The sequence below is a fragment of the Python bivittatus genome, unplaced genomic scaffold, assembly GCF_059951505.1.
Source record: "Python bivittatus isolate LINGU-HERP-01145 unplaced genomic scaffold, Pbiv_v1 ctg000820_np1212, whole genome shotgun sequence".
In the NCBI taxonomy this organism is placed as follows: domain Eukaryota; kingdom Metazoa; phylum Chordata; class Lepidosauria; order Squamata; family Pythonidae; genus Python; species Python bivittatus.
This window is the reverse complement of record NW_028277107.1, coordinates 1,470,591-1,490,184: the sequence shown is the minus strand read 5'-3', so window position 1 is coordinate 1,490,184 and position 19,594 is coordinate 1,470,591. Positions and strand designations below refer to the sequence as shown.

The window sequence follows — 19,594 nt, the reverse complement described above, 5'->3', positions numbered from 1 at the left end:
GTCTAAGATAAGTGACGCTCCTGAGAAAGGTACTCCAGCTTGGTTTATTTATACTCATAGGGGGCCCAGATTTTGCCACTTTTTAAAACAATGGCATTTGCTTACGGCTAAAGATTCTAAACGTCAGTTTCCTGTGGAAGGTACCTTTGATCGGGACCGAATTAATTTTTTGCAAGCATGTTTAGAGGGTGCTGATGATTCCTTGAAGACAGGAAACTGGGCTGCCTTTATGATTTGGTATGCTGAGATGGAGAAAAGACGTAGGGATCACCATTTGCAATCTTTTAAGCATTCTAAGGAGAAAATGGAAAAATCTATTGCTGATTTACAAGCCTCAATTAAAGATATTCAGAAAGATGATGAGATGGAGGCCCGTAATCGATTGAGTACTTCTAAATTGTGCCCTTTGGGTACTGTCTCTGTTCCTGTTAATGAGGAGGCAGAGGAGGATCTTTTGATGGATTTTCCATGTTTTTCTTCCTCTCGTCCTCCCCCATATGTTCCTCCTTCTCCTCCTCCCTTGCCCGTGGCTCTAGCTCCATTGCCTCCTTCTATGGCAATACCTGCTCCTTCCATTTCTTCTCCTTCTCCAGCTACTGTGTCTGGACCCCCTCTAGCCTCAGCATCAATGGCCTCATCTTCTTCTCCTGCACCTGAATCTTCTCCCTTACCTGCTGACCTTTCTACTCTTATTCAGGAGGTGCAAAGGACTTTACAGGCAGCAGACAATTTGCTTGTTAGTCCTCAATCATTCCTTAAGGCTGAGGTGGATAGGGTTAGCCAGACGTTGGGTCTGGACACAAGTTTTGCTTTATCTCCTTCCTCAACACAGCCACTTTCTCCTGCCCTTGCATCTATTCTTTCTGACTTACAGTCTTGAGATCAAGTGGCACTTCATACTCGTGGTGCAACTCCTTTCTCATCTACTCCAAAGGGGGCTGATTTGGTTTTCCCCCCTCGCGCTGCGCAGACTTTAGATTTCTCTGAGCAGCCAATAGGACAGTTTCCTCTTCGAGCTATGCCTGAGTCAACAGAAACTGTTAATGGACAGTCAGTTCCTAAGGTTATCCAGGTTCATGTGCCATGGTCTCAGACTGAGATTCGTAATATGGCTAATTCATTTCCTAATATCCGAGATGAACCAATTAAATTTAAAGAAGATTTAGAAACTATAATTGAGGCTTATAATCCGACCTGGGTAGATCTTAACCAACTTATGCATGCAATTTGCCCTGAAGGGGTATGGGAGCGTCTGAAGAAGAAAGCTGCATGGCCCCCTTAGGCACCAGCCCCTGGTGAGTTGACTAATATTCGTACACGTTTACTTGCTAATATTACTGAGGTTTGTCCTGTAAAAACGGACTGGAGTAAAATTAAAAACTATCATCAACTTGATCGGGAAGCACCGGCAGAATACATGGAGCATCTCACTGTAGTTTTTGAACAGCATTCTGGAGTGGCTGAGCCACGAACTAATGCTCGAGAAGGCATATTTTCCTTTTTTGTTAATGGCTTACGTCCAAAAATTTCTGAGGCCATCCGACTTAATGTTATTGGATGGAAGGCCAAGTCTCTCTCTGAAATTGTTGATATAGCTGACCACTATTCCTCTTCCCTTAAGAAACAAAAGGAGGAAAAGGAGGTTCAACTTATGGCTTTACAGCTTCGTGCTTTGGAAAGCCCAACACCCCCACCTTACCCTCCTCAGCAGAGAATTCCGTATCCTTCTTTTCCACCTGCTAATAACCCAGTACAATCTTCCTATCGCTGTTATAATTGTGGGATGGAGGGACATTTTCGCAATGTTTGCCCGTACCTTGCTTTGGGGATTCAAACCTTGCCACATCCCAGAGGTAGGTTTCCTTCCGTAGCTCCTCTTCCTCCCCTGAGGCCATCACGGTTTCCACGGCTGCAAACCCCTGGGACTCTGCCAGCTCTTTTGCCCATTCCACAATAGGACAGCCCGGTATCTTGCAATTTCAGTCCTTCTATTGTTTGTCCTCTTGTTCCTCTTAATCCTTCTGATCCAGAGCTCCTGGTTGCTATTAATGATCAGCCAGCTAAATTTTTGGTAGATACCAGAGCTGCTTTTTCTACTTTAATGGCTAAGGATTTTCCTCAGATAAAATCTTCTGAGCAAGTGGTAAATGCAATAGGTATTACAAATACTTCTGTTCCGCACCCAGTCTCACTTCCTGTTTCTGTCTCTTTTGGGCCTCTGCAGCAAGAACATGCCTTTCTCTTAAGTCCATGTTCTCCAGTAAACCTTTTGGGCCGAAATCTTTTGTGCAAGCTTGGTTGCACCATTTATTGTCAGCCTGATGGGTTATATTTAGATATCCCTTCTGCTAATGAGTTTGCGGTTTTGGCATGTTTGCATACTTCTGCTTCTTCGGCGTGTTCCAATTTTTTCTTGGAGTCAGATCAAATAACTTCCTCTTTCACTTCATCTATTGTCACTCAAGTTCCTGATTCTCTCTGGGCTACTCATTGTAATGATGTGGGTCGTATTAATTCTGTTGAACCTGCTCGTGTCCAGCTTGACCCCACTAAGCCCCTTCCTCGAATTCCCCAATATCCTTTATCTAAGGAAGCCCAAGATGGAATTCGGCCTGTTATTAAAGCCCTTCTTGATCAAGGTATTTTAGTCCCTACTATGAGCCCTTGCAACACTCCTATTTTTCCAATTTGGAAAAGGGCCACTGGGTGGCGTTTTATACAGGATATGCGTCATCTGAATGAGATTGTTATACCTTCCTATCCAGTTGTTCCCAATCCTGCCACAATTCTTTCTTCTATTCCATCTGATGCTTGTTTTTTCACAGTTGTTGATTTGTCTTCTGCTTTTTTCTCTATTCCTATATACCCAGATTCACAGTTCCTCTTTGCTTTTCAATTTGAAGGTCTTCAGTTGACCTGGCGTTGTCTTCCCCAGGGATACTGTGAATCTCCTTCAATTTTTTCGCAAGTCCTTCACCAGGATCTTGCTACTATTTCTTTTCCGGCAGGCTCAACCCTAGTGCAGTATATTGATGATTTGCTGCTTGCTTCTCCCTCTTTAGAAGCCTCACGAACAGATTCTTTGGCATTGCTGGTTGGTTTAGCTGAACGAGGCCATAAGGCTTCAAAGTCTAAATTGCAGCTTTGTCTCCCTGAAGTAGTTTATTTGGGGGTACAAATCAAGCAGGGTGCTCGCTCTATTTTGCCTTCTCACATTGAAACTATTTTGCATCATCCGAAGCCTACTATCCGGAAGGCCATGCGCTCCTTCTTGGGTATGACTGGGTTCTGTCGCCAATGGATTCCTGCTTATGCTAAGCTTACCTGTCCCTTATACGATTTAACTTTGCATGATGTTCCTGAACCCCTTTCCTGGTCTCCTGAAGCTGAAACTTCATTCACTGCTCTTAAACAAGCTATGGCTTCTGCACCTGCTTTGGGGCTACCTGATTATGATAAACCTTTCTTTCTTTATTGCCATGAACGGGAGGGCTTTGCCCTTGGGGTTCTTGCTCAATCTCATGGCCCTTTGAAAAAACCTGTTGCTTATTTTTCCCTTATGCTAGATCCAGTTGCGAAAGGTTTACCCCTGAGTGCTGTTGCTGCAACTGCTATTTTAGTAGAACGTTCTGCTGATTCAGTCTTGGGACATCATTTGATAGTCTCTGTTCCTCATTCTGTATCCGCTCTTTTATCACGCACTCGCAATAAATTTCTTTCTACTGCTCATTTAACTAAATATGAAGCTATACTTCTCTCCTCTTCCCATATTACTTTGCGTCGTTGTCCTGCCTTGAATCCAGCTTCCTTGCTTCCTGTGCCTACTGATGGAGATCCTCACGACTGTGAGGCTCTTTGTTTGCTTCTTTCTAAGCCACGTCAAGACCTTCTTGATATTCCCCTCCAGAATTCTGATTTCATTCTTTTTGTTGATGGCTCCTGCTTCCGTGATCCCTCTGGGAAGCTGGTAGCAGGCTTTGCTGTCTGTTCTTCGTTTGAGCCTTTAACCTGTGGTCCCCTTATTGGAGTCCGTTCAGCCCAAATTGCAGAACTTGTGGCACTCACTGAGGCCTGTCGTTTTGCATCTGGGAAGTCTGCCACCATTTACACTGACAGTCGTTATGCTTTTGGCGTTGTTCATGATTTTGGTCAATTATGGAAACTTCGTGGATATCTAACAGCCCAAGGGACTCCAATCAGGAATGGACAATATGTTTCTGATCTTCTTTCACCTCTTTCTTTGCCTTCTGAACTTGCCATTGTTAAATGCCTTCCTCACCAGTCCCCTACTTCTGAAATTGCTATGGGAAATGCCTTGGCGGATGCCACGGCTAAATGGGCAGCCCTTATGGCCCCGGGCTCAAGTCCTACTGTCCTTGCTTTTCATGCTTCCAGTATTGATGCAGCCTTGGCCCTAGCTGAATTTGACGATTTGGTTGCTATACAACAATCAGCTCCTCGATCAGAGCGTCGTCATTGGGCCAGGTTAGGCTGTGCTCCTACTTCTGTTGGCCTTTGGAGCCATCCTAGTGGTCGCCCTGTGTGCCCACGTTCTTTGCTGCCATTCCTTGTTCGTGTCCAGCATGGGGTCTCCCATGTTGGTCCGGAGGGCATTGGTGTGGCTATTACTAAGGAATGGATTGTTCCCGGAGTGCATGCTATGGCAAGGCAAATCTGTTCATCGTGCACTACCTGTCAGCAGCATAATGTTGGCCAATCTACTCCAGTTGTTGCTGGATCTCATCCTCCCCCTTGGGGCCCATTTGTACATGTGCAAATGGATTTTATTCAAATGCCAAAATGCTGTTCTTATGAATATGTACTTATCCTGGTTTGCATGTACAGTGGGTGGATAGAGGCTTTTCCCTGTACAAAAGTTGATGCCATTACAGTAGCCAAAAGGTCGCTAAAGGATTTCTGTCCCAGGTTTGGTATCCCCCTTTATTTGGGGAGCGACAGAGGCAGACATTTCGTAAACCAGGTGATAGCGGGATTGTGTAAAGACCTTAAGATTACACAGAAGCTACACTGTGCTCATCCAGAATCATCGGGTAAGGTGGAACGTTTTAACTCCACCTTAAAAAATAAACTTGCTAAGATCTGTGAAGAGACTGGTCTGAAATGGCCAGACTGTTTGCCCCTTGCTCTTATGTCAATTCGGGCAACTCCATCTAAATCTACTGGACTGTCGCCTCATGAAATCTTGATGGGACGGCCAATGAGAGTACCAGCATCTCCCCCTTTGCTACTCCACCTGCAAGACATCCATATGCTGGACTCCCTTATGTTAGAATACTGTCGAGCTCTTATTTTTTCCCTCAGGAATTGTCACTCACGAGTTGCAGCTGCCTTGCCTAAGGAACCTTTGCATCCGTGTCACTCCTTGGACGTGGGCAATTGGGTTTTGATTAAAGTATTTCAACGGAAGAACTGTTTGGCTCCTCGTTGGAAGGGACCGTTCTAGATTTTGCTGACCACAAATACAGCAGTGAAGTGTCAGAGTCTGGACTCTTGGGTGCATGCTTCGCACTGTAAGAAGATACGGCCCCCAGATGAGGAAGTCCCAGAAGAAAAATTTGTAACGTCCACAGAAGCTGTTGACAGAACGGAGCAGAAGAAACCTCTTCCTCTTTCTGCGAGCACTGAAGAAGTGGTCACTGATACGCTTAAGGAGGGTGCACTTGCTAGTAACCTCTGCATGATCCTCTGGATCATCATAAACAACCTATCAGTTACAATCTTCGTTTACGTCATAAGCAGCCTACAGCTCAATTGCCTTGAGGTGAAAATCCTGTAATCCCAAATGGAAGCTCGACTGTGATTAAAAGAGACTTATTATATTAGAAAATGCTTAATGCCTGCAGTATGGTTGATTGTTGTTTTATTGTTTATTGGAACTTGTCTCAATTTGTATCATGTATTACACCTTGTTACAGAGTCAAGGGATCCGGAGCTTGAGAGAATTACACCTACAGTCCCACTGCCAACACAGTCAGAGGAGGAGACAGAGTCTCCATGTAATACAGGGACCCGAGTGCGTAGGACTGTTCCAAGATTCCCTAGAGGTCTTGCTGTTAATAAGAATCCTAGGAGTCTGGAACATGATAATATGTATTTGCGTTTAGTAGATATGTATAGAGCTACTCATTCAATCACAAACTTAAGCAATTGTTGGATATGTAATTATAATTTAGGATCTAATCAGCATGTTATCCCTCTGTTGCTAAGACAGTTCCTACTCATTGGTTTCTCAATACCTTATGGAGCACTAGTGGCTTAATATCTTTGACTCCATATGGGAAAGATAGCGGATTGATGTCAGTAGATGATTATAGGAGCATTCCCAAATGCAAAACAAATCCCAAATTGTGTTCTTTTCAATACCATCTGCTTCCAGAACCAGTCTATGGGGATGTATGTATAAGTACTAGTGGTCCTAATTCCTCCCCTACACCAGTTTTGGTCCCCGAGTATTCTAAAAATGTTGGAACTAGCCAATGTAATATGACCATTTTATACAAATATACCTAGAGTGACTATTTCCCTGATTGTCGTAGACCCTGTACTTATTCTGGGGATTATTGCAGTCCACTTACAATTGCTAGGGGTAAATGTTCCTATTCGCTTCCACCTCGAACCTGTTATGATTATTCACGAATCTTGGAGGGTCCTTCAGGACCGGCGTGGGTACGAAAGGCTTCCATGTGTTGCCGGATAGCTCCTGAAGGTACTTGCTCTCTCTCACTATGTTCTTTGTTAGTTAAAATGATGAAATATGATATTCCACCTATCTATAGACCTGCTATGGAGCTAATAAATGCTTCAGTAGCAGATAGATTGATTTTTGATCCAAATCAATGGGTCAATGGTATAGTTGCTCCCCAAGGCCTATCATTTATTTGTGGAATGCGAGCTTATAAGGCTTTACCTCCTGTATGGGATGGTTCCTGTCATCTAGGAGTGTTGGGACCTGGCTTAATGCCTCTGAAGGAACCGATGGATTTAGTCCTTGAAGCCTGGATTCGTTCAATATCTTCTAACACGTCACATTCGACCATTCTTAATAGGGTTCAACGATCCCTCCCAAAGCCCACTTTAGATAATGGATGGTATAGATTCTTTGGTCTTTTGTTTCCCAGAGCTGGCGTATATATGCTCTGGGAGCAGAGTAAGAAGTTTTCTACCTTGTTAGAACAAGTTACTAATATTTCAACCTCTAAGTTTTCACGTATTGCTACTGAGATGGCTGCCATCCGCCAGACTACATTACAAAATAGAATTGCCTTAGATTATGTTTTGGCAAAACAAGGTGGGGTATGTAAGCTTATCGGACATTCTTGTTGTATCTTTATTCCAGATGGAAATAAGACATTATTTGATAATATTGGGGCATTGAAGAAGGCCGTGGCAAATTATAAAAAAGACACATTGACCCCCTTTGGCACATTCACAACAGAAGGTAGCTGGGATTTTCTTTCCTTCTTTTTTTCTGGCCTAGGAGGAAAAATCATTATGTTTCTTCTTACAGTTTTTTGTATTCTTTTTTTGGTCTATTTGGTATTTATGATAATTCGGAAATGCATTTCTGCATACTCAGGGCCTTCTTCAGTTCCTTTGATGGTACAGACTATTAGTCAAAATATTAATTCTTCCAGAATCTCACGTCCCTTGCCTAACCCCGAGGCAACAGACCTTATATCTGAAATATCGCAGGTGCCTTCATGGACAGTCTCTTCCTTAGGTGTCCCTGAAAATGATGCTATTTATGCTACTATTCCAGATGATAGCATCGAGACTTTGTATGCCACCATGAGACAAGGTGTATCCCCTAAACCTGTAGCTATAGAGGCAATAGAAGATCATCCTTATGTCTCCCAATATCCTTAATTTTGCGATGCTTGATAATAATCATTCTAGTTAGCTAGCTTTTGCTATAGTAACTAAGTAGATTCCCTTCTTGATCTTAAATCATAAAGAGTAAGATTATGTACTACGTATTTTCACCCCTGTAGATCATAAATCACAGGAGATGCTACAGCTCGTCTTGAATGTATGGAATTGTCTGTAGGACAAGAAGTGGGGATTGTGAGGGGAAAATTATTAGTAGTTTTTATAATGTTTTAATGTAAGTTAGAGTGCATTTAATAAGGCCTAGATAACTGATGTATGACCTGTGGGGGCATTTACGGGAAATAAGAGGAACTTACAAAGTGAAGGAAATTACAGATTTGTTGACAGGAACAGAAGGGCTAAAAGGGCACCGACACGACACGTGTCGACATCTGTTCTGGGAATGATCTGATCGTCATAATGTAGTTTGTGGTTTAACAGAATAAAAAGGATAGCAACCAGGCAAATGGCACCTCTTGAACGAGCTGTCAGTTTGACAGCTCGGGCAAGCAGGTCGGCATTGCAATGTGTAAGTACCTTGTATGTTGTGATTGCATTTATTTTTATGCTGCATTTTATTTTCAATAAAGTTTAAGTAGAACTTAGAACTTTGAAGTGACTTGTTTTATGGTGTGTCTGCCTCCCATGTTTAACGTGGTTTTTTCCCTGACAAGGAGGAAACCAGATCTTTTCCTTCTCCCTCCCAAGAGATGACATCTGGTTTGAGATTTTCTTAATTAGATGTAGCTGATGGCACATAACTAAGTCATCCCAAACTCTCTGATTGGAGAGAGGCAAACCCTTACCCAGAGAGACCACGTTGTGATAATTTTCCAGCATGACTTCCCAATGCAGCGCTTTTTGGTGAGGATCCAGCTGAGACCTCTCCTCCTCGGAGAAATACACAGCCACCTCCTCGAAGGACACAAGACCCTCCTGAAGAAAGAAAGAAAGAAAGAAAGAAAGAAAGAAAGAAAGAAAGAAAGAAAGAAAGAAAGAAAGAAAGAAAGAAAGAAAGAAAGAAAGAAAGAAAGAAAGAAAAAAGAACAGGCCCGGAGGATTTGCAAGATCTGTCCTGTTCTTCACAAATTCCGAAAGCAAAGATATACACCAAGTTAAATGGCTGGGCTTTGTGGGATTCGAACATTTTGGTGAGAAAATGGAAAGAGCCAAAACTTTTGACTGAAGAAATATTTGAGGCAGGGTTGTTCAACTCGATTGCTTCTACAGGACTTTCAGTGCCATCCAGTGATAGCAACCCCAATTTCCTTCTGGATCGATCCATCAGTTGATCCATTCACCCATCTTCAAAAGATTCTCACCTTCTTGAGAGAAGGAACTCGCAGATGGGCTTCAGCAACCCCACCTATCAGTGTCTCCAATCCTTCCTGTGTTTGCAGAAGAAAATTGGGGGGCAGGGGGATTCTTTCTAGCATTTCAGCAAAGGGCTTATGGTGGCCCCAGAAGGACCATCAACTCCATGAAAGTGCTGGGGGAGCACAGCCAGGGATTTGGGTGGGGGGCCATGAATATCCAGAGGCACACAAGCCGGGTTCTTCTCCTCCTCAGACTGCAAGAAAGGTGCTAGTAGTCTGAGCCATTGGCTGAATGGGAGACAAGAAAGCGGAGACAATTTTCTGGGAAGGACATTTCGCAGCCTTTGCCAAGCTGGATTCCTTGGCCTCCAAATCGAGGAACAAATCAAAGGATCAGAAATTACTTTGCAAGTCAAAAGGGCCTTGATTATATGCTCATTCAGAACAATTTCACTTATAGACTCTTCTCTCTGGCCACTTTCATTGGATTTTAATAGCCTGTCTTATGTCTTAATCTGATGTGCTGATATTTCTTATCACTGGTTGGAAACAAGGCTTTTTCAAAATGGCAATGTGCCAGTCTGAGTATTTAGTTATTTTTGAGCAGCCTTGCACAATTCGAACTCAAAGAATGAAAAAACAAATGGGTCTCTATTTAGCAGTTCCTAATAATATTATTCCTATCTCTTGAGAAAGTTTTGAATAAATTAATTATTATAAACTAATAGTAGGAAGAGTAAGTAGCAAAAGGAGAGTTACGTACTGGTCTTTTAAAAAAACAGATATCCTAATAACAATCTCCAGGAGAAAGTACAAACCAATTTGTATCCCAACCAAAGACTTCAGGGCAGGCTGAGCTGACTGAGAGCAACCTGAATCTTCCATTCCCCATCCCATGTTGCTCAAGGACAAGAAAACACCCAGGCCCACAAAAGGGGGAAAAATGGAAGGAGAGAGTCAGCTTGACTGCCTGAAGGAACAGGAGAATACAATCTAATAGATAAATTTCCTCCTCTTACTTGAGCTTGAGGTTCAGCCACTGTTTCAGCTCCACCAGAAAGAGCAGACAACTTTGTTCGAGTCTTCCCTGTGAGGGAGAGAGAATTTTAAAGTGCAGAATTAACAAAATAGGAGGAGGCATTTTAGAGAAAAGAAGACATAGAGAACATGAGACAACTGGGATCTCTCTGGGGAATGGGAGAGCCTTCGATTACCTCCTGAGGTGTCCTGACTTGGATCTTCCTGAGAGATCCTCCTGAAAAACAGCTCCTGAGGGGGACTGGAGGGATTCCTCCTTCTGTCAGGATCTCTGATGTCCACAGTGAAGGACTTGAAATAGGAGGCAGGAGAAAAGAAGAAGAATTAACAGACATCCCACAACATGAAGTGGGTTCTTGTTCTCTGAACACATATTCAAAGCCCCCAGTGTCCATCAGGGAGGCTGGAAAGTGAGAAAGGAACGGCTGTTCCAAATCTTTCTTCTAGAATGGATAATAGAACAATGTCCTACAAGAATTAATGAAACATCTCCACATATTAGGAATGCCAGAGAACTCTGGTGGGGAGGGGTTAAGAATTCAAATGCATTGTTTATTCCGTTCAGACCCCTCCTGGGCTCCAAAAATGAAGGTCTCCCACCTGCACGTCGACCTGCTCCTTCTGCTCTGCTGTCTGGCTCAGGAGGAAGCCTTCCGCCAGGGCCACTGCCTGGGAGCTGGTCTGTGCTCCACACTAGCCATACCCAGCTCTCCATCTGCAGGGGCAGAAGGGCCAGGAACTGCTCCTGAACAACCAATCCAGCATCTGCGCTTTTGTGTGCTTTTCTGGTCTCAACCATTGACGATAAAAGTAGTGGAGACGGCTGCAAAGTCCTCGGGGCCCTCAGCCTCCTGGTCTGAACGGGTGGTTTCCTCCTCCAGGATCTTCTGCCCAGTTCTTGCCCATATCTCCCCACAGTTCCCAGGCTAGACAGCAGAAGGACCTTCTCCAGTTCCCTCACTTGCTAAGGGTTGTGTCTCCATTCTTTCTCTGTCCTTTACCGCAACTCCAAAGGGGTTGGAGGAATCTTCTGGCACTCCAAATGCCTTTTCATTAATAGGACTGTTCCTGTAGCCAAGGAATGACCGCAGCAGGCCATTCAGCCCTCTTTGTCCAAGAGAGAATTTTGTCTGTATGTGAAGACCTACAAAAGGCTTCCAGGTTCTGTGTCTGAGATGGAAAAGAAAAGAAATTCCAGGAATTAGAAAGTGATGGATTTCACCACTGAACAACACTCATCGCCATGGAAGGCACCATTTTTCTGAGCTGGTATAGGACGGCGGTGGGATTCAGCAGATAAGTCCTGTGTTTATTTGTGTGTTTCTGTGTGTGTATTGCAAACTATGGGATTGGCTTACATCAAGCACTTGGAATACCCAATAACTGCATTTTGGAGCATTTTCTGTTTCTTTTTCTCAGAAGGAAGGGCTGGCTTTTTAAAAACCCATATCTATGTTTCCCTACAAACGGGAGTCACACAATATGTGTGCCAAACCCCAAACAGGTTAACACACCACCAAAGTTCAGTTCAGATAAAATGAAATGCCAATGAAATGACCCTGGGTTGGGATAGGCTTTCTCCAGGGTTGGCTTTTAAGAGCGAAGTCACACCAGGACACCCAGGTGGGTTCAGATAACCTGCCCAAAGCCCAAACACGTCCCCCAACCTCAGGGGCTGAGTCCACACAAAGCACAGGGCTTGAAGGAACGAAGATTAAGAGGATGTCCTCGTTCACTCACTCTCCTAAGACGTGTTGAACTGCAGAGGATCCAGCCCAATTTCAGCCTGACCAGTACATGGTGAGAATGCAGGAACAATGTCTGGCACCTCCTTCCTCGCAGGGCTTTTCTTCTTTCCTGCTGGATTTGCAATGTAAACTCTCCCCCTCCCCTATCCCTCCCCCCCCAGTGGAGCACATGGTTTCCCCTCTCTTTGCAGAGGGAGCCCCCTCATGCAAAGAGGGGAGAAAGGCTGTTATTTCCATGGGGTCAGGAGGAAGGGGGCTGTGGTGTCCCCCCCCCCCCCGATCAGGAAGCCTTCTCCATCCAGCTGCTTTGGACAACGTTAGAACATCTTCAACCTTGCATTTTTAAGAGAGGTTCTGGAGAAAGCTGCGTCCTCATTTAGAGGGAGCAGATGGAGCAAAGGAGCAGACGGGAAATGGAATTCAGCATTTTTCCTACTTAAGAGAGTAAAAATAATCCTGTCTTGATTCTGCAGCCCATAAATCCTCACATGAGGACTTGGCCTGCGTCTCTCCCTTCTCCAGCGAGGGGACCTTCTGCCTCCCTTTGCACGGGAAGAAGCCCCTGCTCACCCAGGGCCTCCTCTGGATCTCTTCCCTGCAAGACCTCCCTGCAGCCTTTTACCTCCTGCGAACCTCAAAGTGTTAAAGAGAGAGAGCGCAGCTTACTAGAGAGGCACGTCATAGTGATGTCACTCTTTTTCCCAACCTCCTGGAAAGCCACTTGTGGCCGTTTCTTCCAGGAGCAGGTGGAGCAAAGGAGCAGACAGGAAATGGAATTCAGCATTTTTCTTACTTAAGAGGTGAAAAATAATCCTGTCTTGATTCTGTATCCCGTAAAAGAGGTCACTAGGAAACTCTGACAGGCTTTCAAGATTCTGTTCTTGAGCCACGCAACAACATCGCAGAGCTCCCATAGGCTTTGTGGTATCCAATTCCTGACCTGGCTTGCCTGAAAGGGCTGACGGTCAGATTCTGGCAAGGATAGAGAATGGGAATTGCATTGGCTGCACTTCTGATTTTATTCTATTTTAAACTTATGATGACTTATCACCTACGAAGGTGATCCACTGGACCTGGACTCGGCTACTCTGCCCTGTGAGGCAAAGTCAATCTTTGGAGATCTCTTGGGATATTGGCACTGGGCTTTCACACGGAAGGCCTCCCAAAGCAGGCAGTCCACCTCCTCTCTGGCCACAAATGGTTGAAGGGGAGGAGACCACTATTGGATCAAGCCAACCTGAAGCTCCATCAACGCTTTGTTAACCCCCACCTAGTTTTGCCCAATACCAAAACCTCCCCCAGGAGAGAAGCTTCGCACGCTCCATATAAGGAAGTCAGACCGTGATGCTTCCTGCTGGTGGTTGCAATGAAGAAGGTGCAGGAGCACACCGAGAGTGCCCAGCGACATCAATGTAAATAAAAAATAACAGACTTGGCACTACTGGGCATAGATGTACAGGGGGAGGATGCAATAGACCCTGGGCACCAAGGAGTGCTTCTCCAGCTAGGCCCAGAGGGACCTGAAGGGAGCCGCACAGTGGGAGAGAGAGCGGTGCAACTGGTCCTGCACAACATCCCCTCCCCTCCTGTGACAAAGGGAACCCCCTGCCCAGAGATAGAGAAAGGGGGAAAGAGCAAAAGTGTGGGTGAAGAGAGGCACCGGGCGTTTGAGAGCAGGCAAAGTATTCTGCTCTGCCAGAAAAAAATGCTTCGCATCTCCGAATATAATATTACCTACAAGAGTGGCGAAGGATTGTCCTTTTCTTCAATGGACTTCAATAGGAACTCACAAGGAGGATTGCAGTCACCTCAGGAGGAGTCTTCCAAGCTCCTGACTTGGGGCGTGAATCTGCTTGAAGCAAAGGTGCCTGTGCTGGCTGAAAACGCCTGCCTCTTACCCTGCCTGCTGCATTCACTGACATTTCAACTGCCAGACTGCCATCGCCGAACAGCAGTATAAATATTGGGTCTCCACGTCTGTGCCTCATGACTGGGAAGGGACATTCCCTGTTGACACAAAGCCACTGAATGACTCTAAAATTGGTAACTATTTTGACTTTGTGAGAGGGCGGATGCGAACTCAGCACTCTCTAATATTCAACCAAAACTCTACATAGGCTTTTATTCTTCATAGGCCACATGTCTACAGTACATACAATGGGCAGGTAAAGCCCCTCAAGTGAAACTCAGGGCATCCTGCGGAGGGCTGGGCACGCTGATCGTAAGAGAGAGCTCGCAGGGGTGGACTGACCAATAGAAGAGAATATCTGTGGCTCAGGGTTGAACTGTGGAGTCCTTGGGGCTCTCTGAGCTTGGTCGTCTTCTTGCAAACGTTTCGTTGCCTGGCTAGGTTACATCTTCAGTGCTAGCAAGAACTGTTTCCAAAAAAACAACCAATCTCAGAGAACCCCAAAGACTCCACAGGGATGGACTGCCCTGCATTCAACTTTCCTTCTCCTTCCTGGAGACATTTGCTCTTTTAATTTGGTTGACAATTCCAAATTGATACAGGGGAAAAAATGGGATTTCAAAACTTTGGTTGACAACATTGGCTACAGTCAGGGCTTCTCTGATTTCGCACGGCTTACCTCCTGGTTACCAAACGTTGCCTGGATGAAGACAACATTCCTGGGAATTATGGGCTTGGTGGTAATAGGAATATTTGTTTGCAGTTTTGCTCAGGGTTTACCCTCCAGCTTGGGGTGTTGTAGGGGATGATCTTCTGTTCTCAGAGGAAGATCAGCACCTTTCCCCAAGGCAGGGATCCCTAATCTTGATGCAGAATGATCAAAAATATGAATCTGAGTCACAGGATGATGTATAGCTACAAGATTCCCTAACTGATTGTCCATAAAATATTCTGTTTTTGCACAAAAAGAAAAAGGAGGGAGTTTGAGAAGGAAATCAAATCTTACTCCATCCCCATGTCAGCAGTAAGTCAAAGCTTCCCATTTCTCTCACCCTACCATTCTTTATCTCAACAGCAATCAATGCATATGATCAAATTATAGTAAGAAAGGGCTCACCTAAAAAGATTAAAAATGTAGCAGGAAGAATTGGGACTCCTCCACCCAGCCCAGAATTAAAGAACTAAAGACCTTGCTTGAAGGGCCAACATTCCTTGAAGCCTTAATCAGATCATAAGATTTCTTCTCTGAAGGGATCTAGATGCCAATTAGACCATGCCAGGTAAGGGAACCACAGGAAACCCCAGCACAGGAGGGCGCCTGACCTGAGAAGGCTCCCTTCTAAAGATCCTACTAATTTCACCTCTCTTGGAATCCGGGAATCACCTTTTCCAAGAATTCCTCGAGGGACAGCTTTCCTTCGCACCTTTCCAGGAACAATAGGATCTTGTGATGGAATGGTTTGATGAAGGCCGCGCTCAGGGAGATAAACATTTCCTTAGCCCCCAGCAGGAGCGTGGGACGGTTAAGAAGATGAGACTGGCACCACCCTAAGAAATTCACGGTGTTTTGGCTTGCTGGCTTGGGAAGTTTAGATTCAGTCTGGAGAGATTCTGTCCTGGAGGTGGAAGCTAATAAGTGCAACAGTGTATCTGTACTCTCTCGTGGAGTTCTTTGGGCTGAACCTGACAGATCTGCCCTATAAAAGGAACTCCCCGAGAAACCGAGCATGGCTGCCCCACAGCTGATCCTCTTGTGTATCTGGCTCTCAGAAACTCAACTCTTCTCTCTCTCCCTGAGTTTTTATTCCTGTATAGGAGACAAACCAGTGCCAGGCACTGGGTTAAATGTAAACTTAATAAAATATAAATTTCTCTTATTGGTGTGCAATAGCATTGGCCACCTAAAATAACAGTACATTCAAAAATCCAGTTCATAATTAAAACGGCCCTTTTATTTTCAATAGTAAATTAATTTTTCTTGGGTTGCCGGTTGTGAGGGTCAGACTCAAAGAAACCTTTTCCCAGGTGAGTGTACACAAATAGAAAATGTATAGATTTAAACAACTAAATCTAGAATTTACATGGATTCTCACACAAACAGATCTGTATATGTGAATTTAGGTCATTCCTCCTCCTGAAGCTCTTTCCACACTCCAGGCACTTATATGGCTTCTCCCCTGTGTGGATCCTTTTGTCAGAGTCTGCCAACTCATTCCCAAAGTTCAGTAAATCCGCTGGAGACTAAACAGTTCCATCAAAGATTTCTTTATTGGGAGAAATGCACAGCAGCAATAGATTGTTGAGTCTAATTCTACAAAGCAAAACCTCTCCTTTTTAAGCCCAAACTGCCCCCCTTGTTCCTTTCTTTTCCCGCTTGAAATTCTTCGCGCTTTGCTCCGGTTCTCACAGTGCTTGGCCTTGGAGATGCCTGTGTAAAGATAACAGCACCTGGCATCCTCTCCCCACTTCAATGGCAGGTCAAGCAAGCGGGCTGCAATTAGCATTTTTACTATTAACCATGTAATATACATTGTGAAACTCAATTAAAAGCAATCAAAGGTTCTGGCTTGTGTAGATCCTGACACCTTTTATGGGAAGTAAGTTCACTCCTAGTAGTAAAGCTCTTTCCACACTCCATGCACTTATATAGCTTCTCCCCTGTGTGTATCCTTTTATGGGAAGTAAGTTTACTGTTCTGAGTAAAAGTCTTTCCACACTCCATGCACTTATATGGCTTCTCGCCTGTGTGTATCCATTTATGGGAAGTAAGTTCACTCCTAGCAGTAAAGCTCTTTCCACACACCATGCACTTATATGGCTTCTCCCCTGTGTGGATTCTTTTATGATGGGAAGTAAGATTACTGTTGTGACGAAAAGTCTTTCCACACTCCATGCATTTATATGGCTTCTCCACCGTGTGGATCCTGTTATGGGAAGTAAGATGACTCCTCCTACGAAAGCTCTTTCCACACTCCAGGCATTTATATGGCTTGTCCCCTGTGTGGATCCATTTATGGGAAGTAAGAGTACCATTTTGACGAAAACTCTTTCCACACTCCATGCACTTATATGGCTTCTCCCCTGTGTGGATCGTTTTATGGGAAGTAAGTACACTCCTACTACAAAAACTCTTTCCACACTCTGTGCACTTATATGGCTTCTCCCCTGTGTGCATCCATTTATGGGAAGTAAGTACACTCCTACTACAAAAACTCTTTCCACACTCTGTGCACTTATATGGCTTCTCCCCTGTGTGCATCCATTTATGGGAAGTAAGTTCCCTCCTAGTAGTAAAGCTCTTTCCACACACTATGCACTTATATGGCTTCCCCTCTGTGTGGATTCTTTTATGATGGGAAGTAAGATTATTGTTCTGACGAAAAGTCTTTCCACACTCCATGCATTCAAGTGGTTTCTCCCCAATGTGGATCCTTCTATGGGAAGTAAGGTCACTCCTACTACGAAAGCTCTTTTCACACTCCATGCACTTATATGGCTTCTCCCCTGTGTGGATCATGTTATGGTAAGTAAGTTTACCGCTTTGAGTAAAAGTCTTTCCACACTCCATGCATTTATATGGCTTCTCCCCTGTGTGGATTCTTTTATGGGAAGTAAGTTTACCGCTTCGAGTAAAAGTCTTTCCACACTCCATGCATTTATATGGCTTCTCCCCTGTGTGGATCCTGTTATGGGAAGTAAGTTCACTCCTACTACGAAAGCTCTTTTCACACTCAATGCACTTATATGGCTTCTCCCCTGTGTGGATACTTTTATGGTAAGTAACTTGACTGCAGGTCCTGAAGTTCTTTCCACACTCCATGCATTTATATGGCTTCTCCCCTGTGTGGATCCTTTTGTGGACAATAAGGTGACTCCTTGTCCTGAAGGTCTTTCCACACTCCGTGCATTCATGTGGTTTCTCCCCTGTCTGGATCCTTTCATGTGAAGTAACTTGACGGCTTGTTCTGAAAATCTTTCCGGATTCCAAACATTTATATGGTTTTCCCCCTGTGTGGATCCTTTTATGAGAAGTAAGGGACCCATTTTCACAGGAAAGAGTGAAAGTCCAATTATGGTTTTTTCTATTGTCTCTGCAGATAGAATCTTCTCCTTTGGTTTGGGGTGGAGACTGTTCATTTACAACTAATTTGTCTTTTAATAGTCTTACACTTTTTCCAGTATACTTTTTCTTTATTTTTCCTTGTTGGGCAAAAAAGCCTTGCGTCTCGGCATCCATGGAGGATGAACTTTCCTGATTCCAACTATTTGACTGGCTTCTCTCATGACTTTCTAGTTGCATCTCCAGTTCCTTGTCCATTTGGCCTCCATGCCTGATCACTTCGAATTTTTCACTGGGATCTTTATGCTCATAGCCATGATCACCTTCAAAGGAAAAGAGAAATGAACATGATAGCAAGGATGGGGGAAAAGATCAGACTGTAGGAGGTCATATGATTTTCCTTCTGAATTTTTGCCAAATTCCAATATCTTGCACATTTGTATCCTTACAATCACATGGTATAGAAATGATAATTTGTATACTCATGAGCCATAAAAGCTTTGAAAACATCTACAGCATCCGGTTTGTTTAGAATCATCCTTATATTGTCAAACCTTACCCAGAGTCAGTGTTGAGTTCAGGAAGAATCTGGGGAAACATCCAGGGAGGCCTTAGGAGAAAACCTAACATTTATCGGAAGGCGGTCAATAACAGGAAAGACCAGTGACAACTATATCAATTTTGAAATTTGTCCTTTTTTCCTACCCAAACTGCCTTCCATTTGCTATTCATTGTTCTCTGGCCAAAATGAAATGGTTGCAGAGAAAACAATTCTAGAGCTCTTCTATTAACCCTACACAGCATGTTTGCAATGGAAAAACAGCACCATTTTGCCCTTAACCCCAAGTCTCAGGATAGAAATCAAAAGGAAGACAAGCGATTAACCCAACAGCCTGAATAAATGACAATCCTTCAGAGGACAGATAGGGAAGCATCTGCGCCCAAAAGGATGAAATCAGTGTGATGGAGTTGAGCATCTCCTCAAGCCAAGGAGTGAGTTTCTCACTGATACCTTTAAAAAGAAATGGAAAAATTCACCACATGAGAAATGGCAGGGGATGCATCTAAGCAGAGAGCCATTGACGTCCTTCCTTCCTTCGAGCAGAAAAAGGCCAGATCTTTTCCTTCCCCCCCTCCAAAGAGATGAGCTGATGGCAACTAACTAGAAAATGTCTTTCCAAACTCTCTCATGGGAGAGAAGCCAACCCTTACCCAGAGAGGCCATGTTCCTATAATTTTCCAGCATGACTTCCCAATGCAGCGCTTTTTGGTGAGGATCCAGCTGAGACCGCTCCTCCTCGGAGAAATACACAGCCACCTCCTCAAAGGACACAAGACCCTCCTGAACAAGGAAAGAAAGAACAGAACAGGCCAGGAGGATTTGCAAGATCTGTCCTATTCTTCACAAATTCCCAAAGCAAAGATATGCACTAAGTTAAATGGCAACGCTTGGTGGGATTCCAAGGTTTAGGTGAGAAAATGGAAAGAGCCAAAAGCTTTTGAGTGAAGAAATATTTCTGGTAGGCTTGATCCACTGGATTGCTTCTGCAGGGCTTTCAGTACCATTCACTGATAGCAACCCGTTTCCTTATGGATCGATCCATCAAGTGATCCATGTGCCCACCTTCAAAGG

At 44.2% G+C, this 19,594-nt stretch overlaps 1 protein-coding gene and 1 long non-coding RNA gene across 2 annotated transcripts in view; both read right to left on the bottom strand.

Moving 5' to 3' along the window:
* LOC112543067 (uncharacterized) overlaps positions 1-19,594 on the bottom strand; it is a 48,759-nt gene that overhangs the window by 25,894 nt on the left and 3,271 nt on the right. Inside the window, 3 exon segments of the mRNA XM_088128880.1 lie at positions 1,817-1,970; positions 16,447-18,284; positions 19,174-19,303. Of these exon segments, the coding sequence (XP_087985006.1) occupies positions 1,817-1,970; positions 16,447-18,284; positions 19,174-19,303 (2,122 nt within the window).
* On the bottom strand, positions 9,319-12,795 carry LOC148214044 (uncharacterized). The gene is made up of 5 exons (XR_015793538.1): positions 12,563-12,795; positions 10,845-11,414; positions 10,421-10,535; positions 10,226-10,293; positions 9,319-9,494 (listed from the first exon to the last, which is right to left on the bottom strand). It is a non-coding gene; the product is annotated as an uncharacterized LOC148214044 (long non-coding RNA).